The sequence below is a fragment of the Sciurus carolinensis genome, chromosome 2 (genome assembly GCF_902686445.1).
Source record: "Sciurus carolinensis chromosome 2, mSciCar1.2, whole genome shotgun sequence".
Classification (NCBI taxonomy): Eukaryota; Metazoa; Chordata; class Mammalia; order Rodentia; family Sciuridae; genus Sciurus; species Sciurus carolinensis.
In genome coordinates this window covers 102,101,698-102,123,317 of record NC_062214.1, presented here as the reverse complement: position 1 = coordinate 102,123,317, position 21,620 = coordinate 102,101,698, and the positions used below count along the sequence as shown (strand labels likewise).

Sequence of the window (21,620 nt, the reverse complement as noted above, 5' to 3'; positions counted from 1 at the left end):
CATATGACTAATATAAAGAAAAGATAAATGTGTGGATACAGAAATGCTAATTACCCTGACTTGATCATAAGACGTGTGTATAAATATATGTCAATTATCACACTGTACTCCACAAATGTATATGTCAATTAAAAATTTTTAAATATAAATTCAGAAAGTCTAATATATATCTAATATATTAGTCATGAAGTCAATGGGGAAGAGGTAATATGTGAAGAGATAAGTTGAAATTTTTCCAGAATTAATGAAAAAAATCAATTCACATACTTGAAAATCTCAAAAATTCCAGAAAGTTTTTTGCCCTCCCTCCAATACTGGGGATTGAACCCAGGACACCCTGTATACTAGGCAAGTGCTCTACCACTGGGCTCCAGGATTTTTTTTTTTTTTTTTTTTTTTTTTTTTTTTTTTTTTAGTGCACATATAAACCCAAAACTGCAAAAATTCAGAAAGACAAAAAAGACTCCTAATAGCAACTGAAGGAAAAAAAAAAACATAGTTTTGAAAGAACCACCAGTTAAATCTGAAGCTGATTTCCCAACAGGAACAACTAAGGCCAGAAGACAAGGAGCCTGGTATCTTCAAGGTGCTGAAAGGAAAACACTTATCCTCAATCTAGCAAAACTCTCTCTCAAGAATTAAAGAGACCCCAAACATGGCGGCTTGCTGGGCGGTTTGTTCTCCAGGCAGCCTCCCAGGCTACCGCCACCCCCGCCGGGACTCCCAGGCCAGACTTCCCTTCTCCAGGCAGCGCCTGGCATGCAGAGGACTTCTAGCAGCACCTTAGTGCACAAGTTGGAGTCGTCATTGAGGTTTGCTTTGCTTCTCTGTGAGTCAGGATTCATGTCAAGGGCACCCATTAGGAAGAAATTCGAACTGGTGTTGATCAGTGTATGCAGACAGAATGCTTTTTTCTATAGAAAAGATTGCAGTTGTCTGTCCAGAAACCTGAGCAAGTTATCAAAGAGGACACCTCAGAACTAAGGAATGAATTGCAGCAGAAAGATGTGCTGGTGCAGAAGTATTTGACAAAGCTAAGGCATTGGCAGCAGATACTGGAGAACATCAATGTGCAGCACAAAAACCAGTCAAGGTCCCTCAAGGCTCCTTGGCCTACCTGGAGCAGGCTTCTGCCAATATCCCTGCACCTCTGAAGCAGACCTCAGAGGAGTCTGGCCTACAAGGTAGCCTCTTGCAGACAGTTTCACCAAACCTCTCTGTGTGGACAGTGGCATTTTAGAAGAATTATTTACCAGGGAATGAGTTGGTGTTAATTTTGTTTCCACCTAAAAATTTACCCAAATTTTATGAGCTGTTAATTATTTGATTAGTTTATAAAATGCCTTTGACTTGGTGAGCCAAGTGAGGTTTGGTTTTGTTTGTAGCAAAGTTAAGACTTAGTTTGATGACACATTCTTCGTTTTTTTGCTTGTTTTTAAAATTTTTATATGACTTTTATATAGTTTTTTTTCCAGTTGTTAGTTATTATATGAGGGGGACACTTAAAATACTCCAGAATCAGGGGAAGAGTTTGGTTGAGAAAAATATGTAAATTTGCTGTCTCAAGACTTTGAACTACCTCAAGAAGAGGAATCTAATGCAACGTCTATAATGCTTCCATAGTAGCACAGATTATTTGTAAATGGGTCAGAAAAAGGGTTAAAATATGCAATGAGTCAGAAAAAGGGTTAAAATATGCTGTTGGTGTAGTAAAATCACAGTAGATCCTTAAGTTGATGCTGCCTTTTGCTTAGGTAAGTTTATGTGTTGTGTGATGTTGACTGTTTCCAGGGGAGCTGTATTAGGAGCATGATACGCTAGATGCCTTGCAGTAATGAACCAGTGTGAGTAATAAAGCAGACCCAGGTGAAGTACGAGGGGTCAAAGCTTGGTTTGATTCTTTTTCTTTTGAATTGTTTTGTATGCTTGTGTTTTTGTTTTAGTTTTTAGAGGAAAAAGTAGTTTACATGAAGGAAGATTCTTGTTCATGAATTCGATTCCAAGGGACTAGGGCCTTGGGGTGGAGGGTAACCTGCAGAGTGATCCTTGGCTACTTCACCTCTATAGAGAGCATGTGGCTCCTCTGTGGGGAAGATATTTTGCCCTCTTGTTGGAGGAGGTTTTCTTAGGTTTCTTATGCTTCTCTTAGATTACATCCCTTCAGCCAGTACAGACCCTCCACTGTCTTCTGACTAGTCAGTAGGTCTGTGGCTCTTTTGTCCTCTCCAACCATGAAGATCCTTCCCCACATGCTTCAATATCCACTTATGTTCCTGGTCTGGCCTGGATGCCACCTGCTCCACGAAGCCTCAAATCCATTCCAAGGCACAGGACTTTTATTTCTTCCACTGTCTTGTGGGTTGGTGTATGGTATTTGTTTCTGTGCCCCTTGCTGAATTGTATGCTCATGGGAAATAGGCATTACTCCCCTTGAATATACACATGTATTTTACAAGATACGTTGTACTCACTGTGTGTGTGTGTGTGTGTGTGTGTGTGTGTGTGTGTGTGTATCTCATTTTGTTTGTGTGCTGTGAGGTTAAAAGTTATTTTTTATACATAAGGGTTTAATCTGGTCATCTCAAGCTAGTTAGAAGCTCTGATTGGCAATTTTAGGTTTCTTGATTAAAAACCTAAATAAATTAAGTTTGAAGCAGTCTTTCAATGATAAAGGTGTTTTTGGTGAAAAGACAGGAAACTGTTCTACTTGGTGCTTAGTGAAAATGTTTTGAATTAGTGTATATACAAGTTATTGTCATTTCTTTATATTAATTCAGAAGTTATCTGTCAAATAAATAACAATTTTTCAATATTGAAAAAAAAAGAATTAAGTGATACATTGCAGCACTATTCACAAAAGCCAAAACATGGCATCAACCAAGGTGTCCATTAACATATGAAATGATACCAAAAAATGGCAAACATATTTGATGAAAAAATATTCAGCCATAAAAAGATGAAATTCTGTCATTTGCAGAAATATGGGTGAATCTGGAAGATATGATGTTAAGTGAAAAAAGTTAAGGCACAGGAAGTCAGATACAGCATGTTCTCACTTATATATAGAAGCTAAAAAGTTGATCTCATAGAAGTAGAAAGCAGAATAATGGTTACCAAAGGCAGGGAAGGATGATGGGGACAGAGATAGGATGATTAACAGATACAGAGGTGCAACTGGATAAGAGGAATAACTTGTAATGTTCTATAACATAATAGGGCAAATATGATTGACAATAATCAATTGCAAAATGGCTAGGAGAAATGCCAATTACCCTGATCTGACAATTACACACTATATACATGTGCTGGAAAATCACACTGTATCCCATAAATGTAGTTATAATGTGTCAATTAAAAGCAGTCATGGGGTTGTGACTCAGTGGTAGAGCCTCAAATGTGAGGCACTGAGTTCGGTCCTCAGCACCACATTTAAAAAGTTTTAAAATAAAAGGTATTGTGTACATCTATAACTAAAAAAAATTTTTGAAAAAAAAGTCAGGGCCACATAATGAAATTCAATCAATGACAGACCGTATACATAACAGAAGACCCATAAAATTATGTTGTCTAATGACATCACAGCTGAGTTTGTGTGAACACAACAGAAATGCCTAACACATTTCTCACAATATATTACCACTGTTAAGTGAGACAGGACTGTAAAAAAGAATCTTTTTTAAAATAAAATACAAAAATAACTTCATGAGCCAAAAAAGTCAAAAAAGAGAGAGAGAACCAAAATAAAGGTAACTTCAGACCAGGACAATACTGCAACACTTACAGATCCAAACCACAGGAAACTCTAAGCAAGGTTCTCCGAGATGAAGGAAAATGGTATCAAATAAATGTGAGAAAAACAGAAAGGAACAAAGATCAAATAGTAAACATGTAAACCTAAATAACCACAGAGACTGTAAAATAATGATGTCATACAAGGCTTTTAAAAATGAACAGGCCCTAGGGCCTCCCTAAATTACTGAGACTGGCCTTAAACTTGCAATTTTCCTGCCTCAGCTTCCTCAGTTGCTGGCATTACAGGCCTGGGCCACCACGCCTGGCAAGAATAGACATTTACAGTAGAAGGATGAGGGGAGATGGAGGAGGGGAAGAGTAAGGAGGGTACTGAGGGACTGAATGGAATAAAAGTAGGTATGAATATGCCACAATGAAACCCATTATTCTGTATAATTGAAATACATTAGAAAAAATATAGAATATAACCATAAAAAGAAAATGACAAAAGCAAGGCATTAAGCAACTCAGAGAGACACTGTCTCTAAATAAAATACAAAATAGGGCTTGGGATATGGCTTAGTGGTCAAGTGCCCCTGAGTTCAATCCCTGGTAAACACCGCACCCCACCCCCGCAAAAAAATGAGATTTATCAAAGAAGGATAGATAAGAAGGAAAATGTTCAAAAACAATACAGAAAGTTCTTGTACAGAAGAAATTTAAAGTCCTGTCAAAAATTTGGTAAGCTAAATGGTGAATTAAGACTGCATGCTGTAATTTATAGGATAAACATCAGAAGCACAGAAACAGAGTGTATAATTTTAGGACTAATAGAGGAAAAAAAGTGAATGAAAAGGATTAATTTCAAAAGATACAAGAAAGGAGAAAAAAAGGAACAAAGAACAAGGAGATGAGTAGAAAGCATATAGCAAAATGGTGGGTTTAAACACAAATATGTCAGTAACTACATCATATATAAATGAACTAATACTTCTGTAATTAGCATGAAAATTGTTAGGCTGGATTTAAAACATCCCACTGTGTAACATTAAGAAAAGTGATCTGAAACATAACTATATAGAAAAATCTGAAAATAAAAGGAAAAAGATAAACTGCCACAAATGCTAACCAGAAAAAAAAGCTGATGAAGCTACATTAATGCCAGATAAGAGACTGAGAGAGCTTTTAAACAATAATGTAATTTTATCAACAAACAGGTCAATCCTCCAAGAATGTATAATTTTTTTTTTTTAAACTGGGGATTGAACTCAGGGCACTCAACCACTGAGCCACATCCCCAGCCCTATTTTGTATTTTATTTAGAGACAGGGTCTCACTGAGTTGCTTAAAGCCTCATCATAGCTCATGACCTTTGAACTCTTGACCCTGTCTCAGCCTCCTAAGCCACTGGGATTACAGGTTAAATTTTAAATGTATAAGCACAAATAAATAAAAATAAAATTTTAAAAACTACAAGAAGGCAGAGATAAATCTATGTTCCATAGTAAATTTTAACACAGGTCTCAGTAAAGGAATGAATAAGCAGACAGAAAAGCAGGAAATTCTTAAGATTTAAACAGAATAACTAACAAACTTGACCTAAAGGATATAAGTACAACACAGTTTACAAAGCACATATTTTCTTAAGCACAGAGGACATTTAAAAATATTGGCCAACTGAAATCTCAACAACTTAAAAAGTCTGTAAGTATATACTCTAAAATAAAATGTTTAGGCACAATACAGCTATGCTGGAAACTGGTAAACAGAATTATAACTTTAAAAGTCCCATATACTTAGAAACTAAGTAATATACTTTTTTTTTTTTGGGGGGGGGGGGTCACTGGGGATTGAACCCAAGAGAGGTCTAACACTGAGCTACATCCCAGCCCTTATTTTATTTTGTGACAATGTCTCACTAAGGGGCTGACGCTGGCCTCAATCTTGCAATCTTCCTACCTCAAACTTCTAACTGGGATCACAGGCACACACCATGGCACCTGGACTTAAAAATACACTTCTGTAACTATTTATGGGCTAATGATTAAACAATTTGTGGCATGTAGATAATGTATATCTTGGAGGAAAACATTTTTAAATGCATATTTAAGAAAGAAGGATATATGAGGTAGGCATGTATCTCAACAAGTTAGGGGAGAAAACACCAAAATTAATCCAAATAATGCAGAAATTAAAAATAAATGTTAACTAAATAGCCAGGCATGGTGACACATGCCTATAATCCCTGTGGCTCAGGAGACTGAGGAAGGAGAATTGCAAGTTCAAAGACAGCCTCAGCAACTTAGCAAGGCTCTGAGCGACTTCGTGAGACCCTGTCTCAAAAAATAAATAAATAAAAAGTGCCTCGGGGTGCCACTCAGTGGTTAAGCATCCCTGGGTTCGATCTCTGGTTCAAAAAAAAAGAAAACCTAAAATTAAATACAAAACAATGGAGAGAGCCAGTAAAGCTAGAAGTAGATTCAGACAAATAACCAAAGGCAGTAATGAGAAAATATACAGTACAACAGATGCTACACACCTCTTTTAAAAGATAAGTTGCTATGAACAATGTTATACTAATAAATGTGAAAATCTACACAAAAGATTAATAAATTTAAGAAAAAAAAGTACAGGTAAATATACTCAAATCAATCGTGATAAGTTTCCTCCATGAATCCTTGGTCCAATTTTCCACATTTTATCTCTGGGTTATCCAATTACACTTTTTATATTCTTCTGCATCTTTAAAATTATCTACAAGAACATGTTACTTTTTAAAATTTAAAGGGAAGAATAAAGGAAGGACTAGGAGTCTTGGGTTCACCAACTCAGCTGATTGCTGAAACATGTTCTGCCACAGACCTGCACCATTATACCTGGCATGAATAGACTTCTTTAAAGTAGAAGTATGAGCGGAAAGGGAGGAGGGGAAGAAGAGTAAAGGAAGGTATCGAAGGGTTGGATATAATAAAAGTTTGTTATATGAATATATGAATATGCCACAATGAAACTCATTATTCTGGGTTTCATATATGGCCTTCACTGAATCTTTTAATCTCTCAAATGTATTATTTTCCTGATCCTTACAATGAAGGCATTAAATTTAAATTGTCAAGCATCTTATTTCATGTACTAATTTGACACAAAAAATAGATATTAATGGGGGCTGGGGATATAGCTCAGTTAGTAGAATATTTGCCTTGCATGCACAAGGCCCTGGGTTCAATTCCCAGCACCACCCAAAAAAAAAAAAAAAAAAAAAAAAACAGATAACAATTCTACCACTTTTGTTGGGGGGGAGGGGCAGGGGGACTTACCAAAGATTGAACCCAGCAGTGTTTAACCACTAAGTCACATCCCCAGTCCTTTTTATTTTTTGAGACCTGTTCTCACCAAGTTGCTGAGGCTAACCTTGAACTTCCCAATCCTCCTGCCTCAGCCTCTGGAGTCACTGGGATTACAGGAATGCACCATGCCCAGCTCTATCACTTTTTTAAAAAAGTCTTGTTTTCTATACAGAAAAACACATACAGATGACACTATTAAATATTGACAGAAAGAAAGGGTACAGTTCAATTGTCTATAACCAAAATATGGGTAGATATCCCCAACTGAATTAGTTTATAGCTAATGACAACATACATCAAGTGCTCTTGGACAATAGTTCACTTTAATAACTCATTTATCTAAGTATTTGCACAGTATCCTCAAATAATGTCTTTTTTTTTTTAAAGGAAATTATACTAGTCAAAATTCTACTAGGGAATGAAAACATTCAGTTCACTTTTTCATTACTAAATTATAAATTTTTTACACTGAAGATATTATATTAACTATTTAAAACAAAATGTTATTTTATTTGCTTTCTGCTTTTAATGGTCAAATTGGACTTTTGATTATATCTATAAAAATTTGTAAAGCATAAAATTAACTCACTCATATTTGTTCCAGGTGTATATTATCACTTTCTTAAAAATTATTTAAAGAAAATCCTGCTTCTATTCAGGAATACTCCTGACTGTTCAGATTACCAAGCAGGGCAGCAACATACATCAAGTGCTCTTGGACAACAGTTCACTTTAATAACTCATTTATCTAAGTATTTGCACAGTATCCTCAAATAATGTCTTTTTTTTTTTAAAGGAAATTATACTAGTCAAAATTCTACTAGGGAATGAAAACATTCAGTTCACTTTTTCATTACTAAATTATAAATTTTTTACACTGAAGATATTATATTAACTATTTAAAACAAAATATGTTATTTTATTTGCTTTCTGCTTTTAATGGTCAAATTGGACTTTTGATTATATCTATAAAAATTTGTAAAGCATAAAATTAACTCACTCATATTTGTTCCAGGTGTATATTATCACTTTCTTAAAAATTATTTAAAGAAAATCCTGCTTCTATTCAGGAATACTCCTGACTGTTCAGATTACCAAGCAGGGCAGCCACTTCAATCACATGCTTTTTTTGTCAGGCTCCTGGATTTTCAATTCCAGGTCCAGCTCAGTTGATTGCTCCAACATGTTCTAAACTAAACTGTGTCTCCTCAAAATTCTTAAGTAGAAACTATGACTTCTAATGTGACAGTATTCAAAGATAAGGTCTTTAAGGAAATAATTAAGGTTATATGATGTCATAAAACTGGAGAGGGAGGAATGGAAAAAGGTTGATCAATCAGTACTAATTTATAGTTAGAAAAGAGAGAAGTTTCATATGTTTCGAAAAGCTAGAAAATAGAAGCGCCAATATTTTCACCATAAAGAAATGATAAATGTCTGGAAACATGTATAAGTTGATTTAAACATTATATAATATACACCCAGATTAAAATATAACATGGTACCCTAAAAATATGAATGATTTTGTTTTCATGTATCAGTAAAAACTAAATAAATTTGAACTTAAAAATGGTCCCCCGATCTAATAGAACTAGTATCCTTATAAGAGGAAGAGACACCAAGAATGCATGTGCCCAAAGTTAAGACGATAGGAGAACATAGCAAGGAAGAGAACCAACCATGTACAAGCTAAGGAGAAGTCTTCAAGAGAAAGGAAACCAGCCCAACTTTAATCTTGAACTTCCAGCTTCCAGAATTACGAGAAAATACATTTCTGTTGTTTAAGTCACTCAATTTGTGGTATTTTATTATGGCAGTCAACACTAAGCAAACCAATACAATGTGTAATTCAAACACTTAACATACAGAATCTCTACACATCAGGTATTTGTCAGATTAGTACAATTTATTATGTACTAAAGTCCTTTAAAAGAGTTAACTGAAGAAAACTCAGAACTGCCTAATGAGTACAGAGTTTGTCAATACCTCCTGGTACATTAATATACACACTAGAATTAACCCAACCAGCACAGCTTTTACACCTGGATTGTATTACATCAGTTCTCTGCCCCCATCCTATAAAATTGATTTTTCCACATCAGACTCAATGCCAATGATCTGTATCAAAAAGTATTAAGAAACTACTCACTGTATTTATGCAAAAATGTTAAGTATTACACTGTATCCTTTCCATTTATTAATTTATTAAGAATTTTTTTGTACCAGGTTCTGTTCTTATTGCTAAAGTAATTGCAGTTTAAAAAAAAAAAAAAAAAAGGCCATTTGAAAGTCTGTATAAAGCACTGACAAACTGAGGAACTGGTGATAGCTATTACAGATTCAAAAAGGAAATATTAAAGAAACAACTGGGTAACCATATCTGGAATAAAGTGGAAAAAGAAAAATTAAGTGATGAAAGGAAACAGAACTAAATGAAGAAAGTACTTCAGTAGAACAGAAAAAGCAATTTTACAGGAGAAAAAGGGGAAACTGGCAGAATATGTCCCTGAGTTGGAAAGAGGGACAGGAACCCTAACATATAAAACAGCATTTCCTACAACTTCAGTACTAGTGGGGCTGACATTCTAGGCTGGATAATGCTTTGCTGTGGAAGGCTGTCCTGTTCACCCACCTTTATCACTATCTCTGGCTTCTCCTCACTAGATGCCAATATCAATCCCCCACCCTAGTGATGGCAACCAAGAATGTCTCCAGACATTGCCAAATGCTCCCTGAGGGGCAAAATCACACCCAGTTTAGAACAACCAGTGTTAAGTGGAGAAAGTGACCTTTGCCAAAAACCCTGGCTATTCATCCACGTAGCAGAATGACAAAAGATGCTATGGGTAAAGTATAATATTTAGTAACTTCCTGCTGACTGGATCCTCTTAAATGTAGATACAGTCAAGGCCAGAAATGATATGAAAAAAAACTGCTACCACATCACAAGACCAAAGTCATTACTCCTAAGAAAATCTGGGGCATTTTATTCATTAACTACAGCTACCACATGAGCTACATATACCCGTGAATGGAGTCTAAACCAAAAATTTTATTTGTTTTTTTGTCTGTCTATGTCCACTTGCACAATGTCCTTTATGGCCTCAGTCATAGAAGAAAAATATCACTACTGATTTATTATAGTAAAATGCTATTATCCCTGAAGGAGTTAATATTTAGAGAAGTGAAGAAAACAGACCTAAAGGAACATATTTCCAAGGATAACCCATCTAAGAGTGCATTATTTATCCCTTTCAAATCAACCCACCAAATTGACATGTACACTGTTTAGAGGAGTCTGCAGACCCCTTTACATCTAACTTCTCTAGAAGGATAATGAGATTATCATCACCTTTTTTTTTTAAGTGTTTAGAACTGGGGAACACTAAAGAAGTCTTCAGTAATCATGATATGAGAAAGAATGAAAACAAAAAGGACATGCAACTGGCTTCACATATGTACATCAAGTTCCAAGGTTACACAAGCTATCTCTAAAAAAAAAAAGAAAGAAAGAAAGAAAATATAGTTATAGTACCTAAGTTGTATCTGCTCCCTTAAAAGAGGGCCTGTGAGAACTTATACTCCATTTATGTATGATGTGTCAAAATATATTCTACTGTCATATATAACTAATTAGAACAAAAAAAGAGTTCCTATCTTTTTACATCGTGAATAGGGTTCCAGAGCAAAAATACTATGCAAAAGAATCCTATAATCTCAAAACCACTGAAAACTCTCAAATTTCTTTTAACATATGTGACTGATAAGGAATCCCTCTCTTGGAACTCCTCCCCCTTTGGGAGTCCTGCTTTCTCTCTATTACTCTAATAAATCCTGCTACTCTGCTCTAAAATAAAATATTTGGCTTCTAAACTTCTTTTAAAAAGTAACTGGGAAGCTGGCGCAATGGCACGCACATATAATCCTAGCTACTGGGAAGGCTAAGGCAAAAGAGGATCCAAAGTTCAATGTCAGCCTTGGCAACTTGGCAAGACCCTGTCTCAAAATAAAATGAAAAGGGCTGAGGATGTAGCTTAGGGGTCAAGTACCCCTGGGTTTGACCCCAGGACCACCAAAAAAAAAAAGTGGCAAGCTAGAAAAGGCTTTAAATCTGAATTACAGATACTGTTACTGTCCCCTGTTAAATAATGCTTTGCTATTTTTCATAGAGGGAATTTAAATTGGTCAGGCATGACTTGTTTTTCTAACATCCACTTTTTGATGATTAAATATTGAAACTGATTTGTTCTAAAAATGTCCCAAGCTCCAAGTTAAGATAATCTTGTTTTAATTTCTAAAGAATCTTTTATATATCCCAAATTCTAAGAATAGCAAGCAAAGGAATAAATTGTTGGGGAGGGGGAAAGAGAAAAGAAGAAGGCCTTCCTAAGAAAACCTGAACACCATCACACTGGTCTTATCTTCTATCCCCTACTATTCTGTGACTGTCCCAGGCAACAACTGTTAATATCTGTCAGGCGCGAAGGATGCAATCATAAACAAGAGTCTTCTCCTTAGCTGTGAGTCCAAAGATCTACTACTTCATAAATTCTCTGAAGGGCTATTTATTGAGCCAGGAAGATTAGACTACTAAACTGTGAAGTCTTGTAAACACAAGTGAAGGGGTAATAGACAACTAAGACTCCATACCTAAAACTTCATCATAACCACTGTTTCTAGTAGTCCCTTTTCTCTTTTGGCCCCAGAAGTCACTAATGAAGCTCATACAAGGATCATTCAAGGTCTAAATACTTAGAGAGCATCTAATGTAATTACTCCATTTACCCAACTACTTAGGAAGTTGATGTGAGACCAAGCTGGGCAACTTAGTTTCAAAATAAAATAAAAAGGGCTGAGGATGTAGATGGGTAGGAGAGTGCTTGCCTAGCATGTGTGAGGCCCTGGGTACAATAGGGAGATGGGGGTGGAAGGGAGCACTTAATTTTACTTATGAAAAACTAAAAATGTTTAAGTGATTCAGCCAAGATCATGCAAAGTAGCTAGACTCTGAAGTCCCCTTTTGGGGGAAGGCATTATTAAGAATAATACCAGAATACAGGTAGTGGCTAGGATCCTCCCACAAAAAGCAGGAAGGCTAACTAACAATTTACGCAGGGACATAAGAATTTATGTAACTTCATACTCACATGCTAGGTGATACTAAGTGCAAGTCCATAAAGTTTGAAATAATGTGTATCAATTTAAATAAACAAGAAGCTATATTCCAAGAATAAATGGGCCAATTACTCTTCTAAAACAAGTCCCTTCTAAATTCTTGACTTCTGCCTTTCCCCTTACTCTCCACATAGCTAATGAATGCATGAGTTGTTACACAAATTAATAACCAGCCACTGCAGAAGCATTTTTCTGTCCAACTTCTGACAGCCCTGGTCAACAGTAACCTCTCAGTCCTCCTACATTCACACAATTCAAGGACCTAATAACATTGCACAGCTGGCCTACTATGGTTAAGTGTTAGGTTTTAACTCTCCAGTTAGATTACCAGATGCCTACACTTCTTTAATAAATTCCCTGAAATCAGAATTTGGCTTTGGGTTGTTTTTTTTTAAATCCCCACAGAGCCTAGTACACCTGTGTTCAACAAACATCTGCTAAATGTATAAAGGGATCAATCATTTTCAAAGGGTAGTGTTGCCATAATTTAAAGACCAAAATGTTACACTAAGAGTTAAAACACAGTGCCAGAAAAGAGGCTATGTAACATTATCTCCTAATTTTTAAATGACTGGGTTTTCATTCAGGCCAAACTTCTAGTGATACTTGAATAAAATATAAAATCAATAACAAAAGTCAAAAAGTCAGAATAACAGATATGTTTTCCTAAAAAGTTATGCATAATGTTTCCAAGTTATACTTTTCAACTTCTAAGGGTATATGACATTTAATGAAGTCCTATATTTAAAAAGGAAATCGTGACTCAGTGGTAGAGCATTTGCCTAGCACATTTGAGGCACTGGATTCAATTCTCAGCATCACATATAAATAAATGAATAAAATAAAGGTCTACAAACACCTAAAAATACATATTTTTTTAAAAAAAGGAAAATGTTTTGTGAAAAAAATACTCAATAATTTATTCTCTGTATTACACCATTCCTTCTTTTTTTGTAGTTCTTGCCATCAGAAAGTCTTCATATCTGTTTTGCCAAATGTCAATAATCCATGAAACATTTTATCTTCTCAACTATATATGCTCTCTTCCATCTGCCTAATGTTACAATTATGCACATCGTTTTTTAATCTCTGATAGTATATTTATTAAAAACTCTGTAAGAGTGGAAATGATTTACTAACTTTTGTAAACTTTGATCAAGATGTTAAATTCATGACAGACTGGAATAACATCAACTGTCTCTGTACATCTGGAAACAGTTTTCACCCCCGAGGCCAAATGAAGAATTTTTTAATTATTTTTATATATATTTTTAGTTGTTGATGGACTTTTATTCATTTATATGTGGTGCTGAGAATCAAACCCAGAGTGCCTCACACATGCTAAGCAAGCACTCTACCACTAAGCCATAACCCCAGCCCAGATTAACATTTTTAATTATACTAGTAATCATTATGTATCATCATCTTAATATTTTTCATATTCACAGAAAAGTAAAAGAAACTAGGTACAATATGACTATTTTTCAAGAAAGTAATAACATAAAAAATGAGAATTTTACAATACCTATTGCACAAAGCCTCAAACCATTCACTTATCTGAAGGGTAGTTAGAAATATTTTAAAGAGTTATGCATGGTGGTATACACCTCCTGCTGAGGCAGGAGGAGAGGAGGTACAAGGGTAGACTCAAACAATATAGTGAGGTCCTGTCTCAAAAAATAAAAAGGGATAGGAGATGTGAGGATCAATCCTGGGTACAAAAAAAAAAAAAAAAAAAAAAAAACTTCAAAAAATCAAGTATAATAAAGATCAGATATGGTAGATCATCTCCTTGGATATCCTAGAATCTGAGTTAGCTCACAACATTTCCAAAATTTAGATCTTACACTGAAAAGAACAGAATTATCAAAAGGTGATACTTTAGCTGGATGCGGCAGTGGCTCACACCCGCAATCCCAGCAACTTGGGAGGCTGAGGCAGGAGGATTGAAAGTTCAAAATCAGCCTCAGCAACTTAGTGAGACCCTACAGACTTAGCAAGTCCCTGTCTCAAAATAAAAAAACATTAAAATAGGGCTGGGGATATGGCTTGGTTAAGTGACCCTGGGTTCAATCCCTGGTACCAAAAAAAAAAAAAAAAAAAAAAAAAAAGTGATGTTTTTAAATATAATATACAGTTGAGTGTGGTGGCACATTCCTATAATCCCAGTGACTTGAGAGGCTGAGGCAGGGGGATCACAAGTTCAAGGCCAGCATCAGTAATTTAGCAAGGCCTGAAGGAATTTAGCAAGACCTATCTCCAAATAAAAAGGACTGGGGATGAAGCTCAGTGGTAAAACACCCCTGGGTTCAATTCCCAGCTTACACACACACACACACACACACACACACACACAAGATATTTAACTATTTATAAAATAGTTCTTAAAAACTATTGACTGTTCTTAAAAATGCTGTTAATTGTCAAGACAAGTAAAAATCAAATCTACACACATCACTGGGATGTGTCACAACCATGTCAATATAGCACAAACTGGGCCATTATGGCATTACCAGTCATTCATAACCCAGTCAAGAAAACCACCCACTATGCATAGCAAAATATAATACCTGTTTTTCAACTATTTCAATGTTATAAGCACTTCAAAATCTTTTTATAACAATTCCATTCTTAAAAGCTAGACAGACGTAAGTTACCCTATTTTGAAAAAAAAAATTCTCAGGAAATATATCATCAACTAAGAACCACTAGTGAGCTGCAAAGCTGTGTTTCCTTCTATACCAACCATGTCTAAAAGAGCTTCCACACAAAGAAGAGATTTAGAGCAGGCCCAGTGTTAAAAAGGAAACATACTACTGAAAAGAGCCCACCAGATGAGTAGTCACAAGACCTTCATTCCAGTTCTGCCTGGTTCCCTCTTCTGTAATCTGATGCAGAACTCAAGTTTTTCCACTTGACGGCTATAAAAATCAAATAGCGTACTCTATTTAAAGGAACTTTATTTTTAATTTTTTAATTTTATTTTGACCAAATAAATATAGACATTCGCACTATTTGTTAGTTGATTCTAGAGTACTTAAAAACAGCTTGTTCTCAACTTTTTTTTAAAAATTTTGTTTTAAGAGCCCAAAGGTCATTTCTAGTTCAAGGTAAAATTATAACTGGATCACCACATTCATAACTAAGGAATTAAAGCAAGATGGTGTGCAAAATGGGTTTGTATTTGCATTTGCCAAAGGACCAAAATAACAATCAGTGTCCCAGCAGGCATTCTAACCTAACCTATGGACATTTTGAGTTGTATTTGGGAAGATGAAAAGGACTCTCTTGTTGCAACATAAAAATATAGGCTAGAATAAGGAGATTAATATGTAACAGTGGGACCAAGGTAAGGAGTACACAGACAGCAGAAGACTATTTAACAAGCTTAAAGTTCCTAACACAGCTATTAGGAACAACTACATATTCTTAAACCAAGAATAATATATAAAATGATACTTGAAAATTATCCTAGCAGCTGTGTGGGTGATGAACTGACATGATCAGAGACAAGTGTCAGGAAATCCATTTGGATGGTTTTATATTAATTAAGTAAACAAAGTTCTCCGATAAGATGGTGATTTTGGACATGAAAAGAGGTAAATCTGATAAACACTGCAAAGTCTGCTAGATTTGGTGACTGGCAGAATTAGAGAAATGGAAAAGGAATTGAAAATGATTCCAAAGATCTGGTAGGATGGACTATACAACATAATCACACCTGCTAGGCACTAACAGTTCTAACCCTGGCTTTTTCCAGATGACATTTGAATATGTTCAACTCTACAGACTAGTCTTGCAGTGAGAAAATATTACACTTTAGATGGAAGCAGTAAACTATCACTGCCTTGATAATGGGAAAATACCTCATAACCAAAGATTTCAGATTTGCTTCTTGATAAAGGAGCCCCATTCTAACCCTCAGGAACTTCCTCCCACACAATTGAGCAACACAGAAATTTTCTCTATTCCCTAAAGATTCTCTACTCACTTGAAATCCAAGCTCAATTCTATACAGTTCTTTTAAGTCACATGTAAACAAAACATAGATGACACCATTGATTACGAGAGGAGTAACAATTTAAGTCTGGAAAATCCTGTTTTTAAGGGATCCATTCGAAACTGGAAAAAAGCCAAGATGATTACATTTAAAAACTAATATGGCCAAAAAACAACCTTGTGGGGTTATTTTAAATGAATCACAAAACATTAAAAGACAGACAAATTCTGTTCCAGAATGCACTGCTACATAATGATTCTGCAGTTTTGCTGGAGCTTTTTTTTTTTTTTCCTCCTGCAGTTTTAAAAACATGCTGCTGGAAAACAGACATCAGATCAAAGGATTTCCCCTTGTCTAAAAAGCACTTCCAATTTTATCAAGCAGAATGTTATCAATAACAATGTTCATTCAGCCAAGATCTCACTGCCTACACTTTCTTCTAAGGAGGATCATGTATAAATTTATTAAAAAAAAAAAAAACTCCTTAAACCAAGCTTGACTTGAACGTAGCATTCCCAAAAAAGGCTGATTAATCCAATCTGTTTATTTCACCCAGATATTAAAGAAGTTCTAAAATGTTGTTTATATGCATTTTTCCTCACACGTACAAGAAAAAGTCATAAAATTTTCACACTGCCTCGATTTAAAAAAAGAAAAAGAAAAAGAAAAAAACAGCCTACCTTGCAAACAGATTAAAATATTACCCAGAAGGGTAAACAGATTAAAATATTACCTAGAAGGGTTACCAAACAGCGACCTCGTGGTAAATGATGATAGCTCTCCAGGTCACATTCTAACCCTTCCATTCCAAATCTTTCGGGGGGAAAAAGAACGAATTTTTCAATTTTCTAGTTGGTGTTAAGATTATGCATATCAGATACAGACAGCCGGGTTTAAAGCCACAGGCTCCAGCAGCTCCTGGCTGCCCCAACACGACTGGTTGGAGGAGCCAAGGCGCAGCAGCATCGCCTCCACGCTCCGAGAGGAAGACAGACTCTTCCTCTTCAACCAAAAGCAGGTGCGAAACCGACACTCAGGGGTTTTAGCTGCTGCAACCACCTTCCTTCACCGCACACCCAGGGGCCGCCCCAGGAGGAACCTTCCAGTCCTGTCACCCGCTCCTGGTTGCTGAGGGCGGCGAGCGCGGTGGATTCTTAATCCATTCCCCTGACGGGTAATTACAGCACCAGCCGCAGGACACAGTCACACCCGCCCTAGGGAAACTAAACGCCAAGGCTGCAAAGGGGGTGCGGGAGGCCCCACTAACCCCTCGCAGCCTCCTGGGAGGCGTGGGCCCTGGCTAGGGAGTCCCAGCCCCCGGTCTCCCCCCTTGGGTTCCCGGTCCCGCTCACCGTGAAGGGGACATCCCCGACGCTGCCCACAGAGTAGCAGTTGTCTCCAGGGTTGACAGCCCCGGTGAGGACCTGATGCAGATGCATCTCCGGAGCCCAGGCTGGACAGAGAAATGCGCGAGAGGGGCGACGAGCCCCGCGCCCGGCCCTCCTCCTATCGCCAGAGCCACTTCCCACTCCGCCTCCCTGGGGACCCACCCCGCCGCGGCTCCGGCTTAACGCCGCGCTCTCCTTTCGCCTCCCCCCCGCCTCTCCCCTGCCATGGGAGGTCCTCGACTGCCGCCGCCGCCCGGATCGCCGCTCGGCTGCGGAAGTGCCCGGATGCTCCCACTGCCTGCTGCACCGGCGCACAAATGCGGGAGGAGGGCAAGGGTGCGTGTGAGGCGGAGGAGGCGCCCGAGGGAGCGCGCGAGCCGGGCGCGTGCTGGAAGGGACGCTCCGCCCGAGGGAAAGGACCGGCGCGCGCACGCCCACCGCCAGGAGGGTAAAGTCCTCCTCCCTCCTCGGTACAGCCCGGTCCTCCCCCTGCCCCGCGCTTGCGCGTGCGCTCGCAGAGGTTTCCAGGGCAATTGCGCGCGCCGCGCCGACCCTCTGTGCTGGGATTGCGCGCGCAGACGTGCGGGGTTCCCTTGGAGCCGCTGGGACTGCGGCGGCCTCTGGGGGCGGGGGCGGAGCCACAGAGCGACACGACGCCGGGGACAAGCTGCCAGCCGGCCTGTTTTGCTGCGTGTTTAATTTATTCCTGGGTGCGGTGTGTATTGGTCAGTGCATTTGACCTCAGGAGAAGGACACTACCGTCACTGGGAAATTCCACCTCAGGAAATCTTAGAGCGCTTGGGTCTTCTTTAAAGTGCAGTTCAGAAGATACTTTATTTTACATCTTGCATCTATTTAGAGAAGCCGTACTCCCCTGACGCAAATTATTTTGCTCCCACCTTTGATCACGCTTATTCTAAACAACAGAAGGTCCCGGTAGAGACAGGTGATTCCTCTAGACCCTTTTTTTTTTTTTTTTTCCTACTGGTGATGTCATTGTAGCCGCAGAGTCGCCTGATTTTTTCAGACTGTCTGCTAGACTTTTGAGTGGTTAATACAGGGATCAGATCTCTGCTCCAGGGCAATTCATCGCAAAATTTTCGAGCTCGTACTCTGTAAGTCACAGCAAGGAAGTAGAAGGGATACGAAGACACAACCACCTAAAAAAGCACTCAGAACGCCAGACGTGTTATGATTGAAACACGAAAGTCTGTGCACCACGGAAGAGGAAGGATAATGTTGACTAAGGGAATAGATAAAGCCTATGGAGTCATAACCTGACGTAAACGGTAGAATTTTGACAGGCTGAGATGGAAAAGCAAGACTGCATTCCAGCAGAGAAAACAGCGGGAGCTAAGGCTTACGGGAGTACGAAGACTCATGTTTGGAGACAGATGGAACTGTATATAGGATGGGGAAAGGAAATAATAGTTAAGAAGAGATTAAGGTATCCACCAGGTCTTTATCTCTTGCTATGCCAGTACGCGGAAAGTCTCAGAGTTCCACTCAAGAAACCGAGATTTCATTCTACAGGCAGTGGATCTATCAGATGTTTCCAAGCAGAAATTTACATAATCAGAACTGTTTTAGGAAGATAACTTTGTAGCACTTTGAAGCATGAAGGGAAGGGTAAGATTAGAGGCAAAGATTTGGCATAGTTGGTAATCTGTTCAATGGAGAGGAGCAAGAGGAATCAAAGACCAATAACCTGAGGTATTGTCCTTTTCATTTAGTGGTATAGTTATTCACCTAGTCCCCCAGACTAAAAACCTTAGAGCCACTTTAGGGTTTTCTCCCCTGCCCCCTTCCCCATATCCATGGGTTCCTGTTTGAGGTTCCCAGTTCATTCTCATCTTTACAGTCATTTACTGTCACTCCAGACCTCCTCCTAACTGGTTTAACTGCCTTCAGTTCCTTTGCTTTGCTCTCCAATTCAACCAGGGAAATCTTTTTTTTTTTTTTTTTTTTTTTTTTTTTTTTTTTTTTTTCTTTCTTCCTTTCCTTTCTTTCCTTCTTTCTTGTACTGGGAATTAAACCCAGGACCTCAGGCTAAGAAAGAGCTCTACCACTGAGCTATGCTCCCAGCCCCAGAGAAACCTTTTTTAAAGGAAAAATTCCTCTGCTTGAAATCCTGTTGTAACTCCCCCTCCCTATCAGTTAAAGTCCAAACTCCTTAGTTTGACAAACTCCTTAGCTTGACTGATAAACCCGTTCAATCTGGCTTCTGCCTAATCTTCCTGTTTTATCTTAGGCTGCTCTCTCACACCCACTAGTCTCCAACCTCACTGTGCTAATGCTGTTTCCAGAGCATTCTATGTTCTTTTATGCTTCCTTACCTTTGCTCATGTTCTTTGCTTTAGAATGCCCTCCTGGGGCTGGCATAAAGCTCTGTGGTAGAGCACCTACCTACAATGCCCTCCTACCCCTGTTGACCTGACAAATACATTTTTTAAAAAAATTATTTTGTTTTATCTATTTATTTTTGTGCAGTGCTAAGGATGGAACCCAGTGCCTAACACATGCTAGGCAAGCATTCTGCTGCTGAGCTACAGTCCCAGCCCCTGACAAACACATTTGAGCTCAAAAGTCACCTATTCAGTAAAACCTTCCTTGAGCCCACCCAAACACCTTGAGGCTTCCACCTCTGTAAAACACATATACCACATATCCCATAACAATATATTTATTTATACTGTATGTCAGTTTCCTCTACTAGAATCCTGGATATTTCAAGTCAGGGTCTGTATCTGATTTTGTTTTCCCAATATCTGAATCTGAATACTTTATTTGCGGACATATAAGAGTTAAATGTGAATAAGAACATCCAATTGTACAAGAAAAATATCCTTCATTATATATGTATTTATTTTATTTACATGATTTAAATAATGTTACAGTATTTTTATGGTTTATGTAAATGGAGTTTTCTATTGTTAAATAGAATAAATTTATAGGAGTCCACTGTTTTGGACTGAGCTTCTGCACTAGGACCCAACAGACTAGAGCAAACCAAAATGGAGTAATTCATAATACTGTTCCATGTCACCAAGACAAAACAAAGTTTATCTGACCTGAGAAATAAGGGGAGTAAGCAATGATAGCCAGATCTCCAAAGAAGCCAGTTTCAGCCATCATGTTAAGGAAGTCCCTATGCTCTAAACTTTACAAGGAAAATAACTTAGAAATGGTCAGTCTGTTTTTGTTCTGATTCTGTTTTTCTCAGCCCTTTTCTGTATATAATACCAACCTCCTCTGCTCAACTCATCAGAACATCCATTCTATTTTATAGAATGAATGTTGCCTGATTCTAGAATCACAAATAAAAGCAAATAAGATCTTTAAATTTGTTGTAATTTTTGTCTTTTGACACTGTTTACTGAATGCTGAGTTCTAGGGAATTATTGGTTCTGTATACTTAACTAAGATGCATAACTTTAAAATATCTATATACATATATAAAAAATACAGTTACTGAAAGTTAACTATTTCAATTATTAAAAATATAGCAGACAACAAAAGTTATCAGTAATTAATGAAGTCCTTGCTATGCATGAAAATCCATGAAGGCAATTATTGTGTTATAACTCTTAGAATTAGCAACTGAAAAACACATCACAGTATCAAATTTTAGAGAATTCTTATATTACACATATAGACACAGCATGTATTAGTTAAAATTTGTGGAAAGCAAGTAAATACAATGAATTTAAGTAAATTCCTTTATAAGAAGGTTTAATTTGTATAAGAAACCATTTCAGTAAAAACTAGAACAAAACTTAGAGCAAAGTAACAAATTTGAAGAAATTTCAACATTATATTCACACATATAAGCAAATGTTTTACTAAATACTAATATACATTAAATAGCAGGAGAAAATGAAATGTGTGTTATAGAGGCTCCTGTTTTAGGAATAACAGGTACATAACTAGAAGTAAACACTGCTTCAAAGTGTCATAAAGATTTTAATCTTCCTCTCA

General features: G+C 37.4%; 1 protein-coding gene and 1 pseudogene across 1 annotated transcript in view; one reads left to right on the top strand and one right to left on the bottom strand.

Annotated features, from left to right (window-relative positions):
* The window catches only part of Dmxl2 (Dmx like 2), a 172,002-nt gene extending 154,193 nt beyond the window's left edge, over positions 1–17,809 (bottom strand). Inside the window, 1 exon segment of the mRNA XM_047538446.1 lies at positions 17,607–17,809. Coding sequence (XP_047394402.1) covers positions 17,607–17,693 — 87 coding nt within the window. The 5' untranslated portion in view covers positions 17,694–17,809.
* Positions 194–1,240, top strand: LOC124973441 (mediator of RNA polymerase II transcription subunit 28-like; annotated as a pseudogene).
* Positions 17,810–21,620: the final 3,811 nt, after the last annotated feature.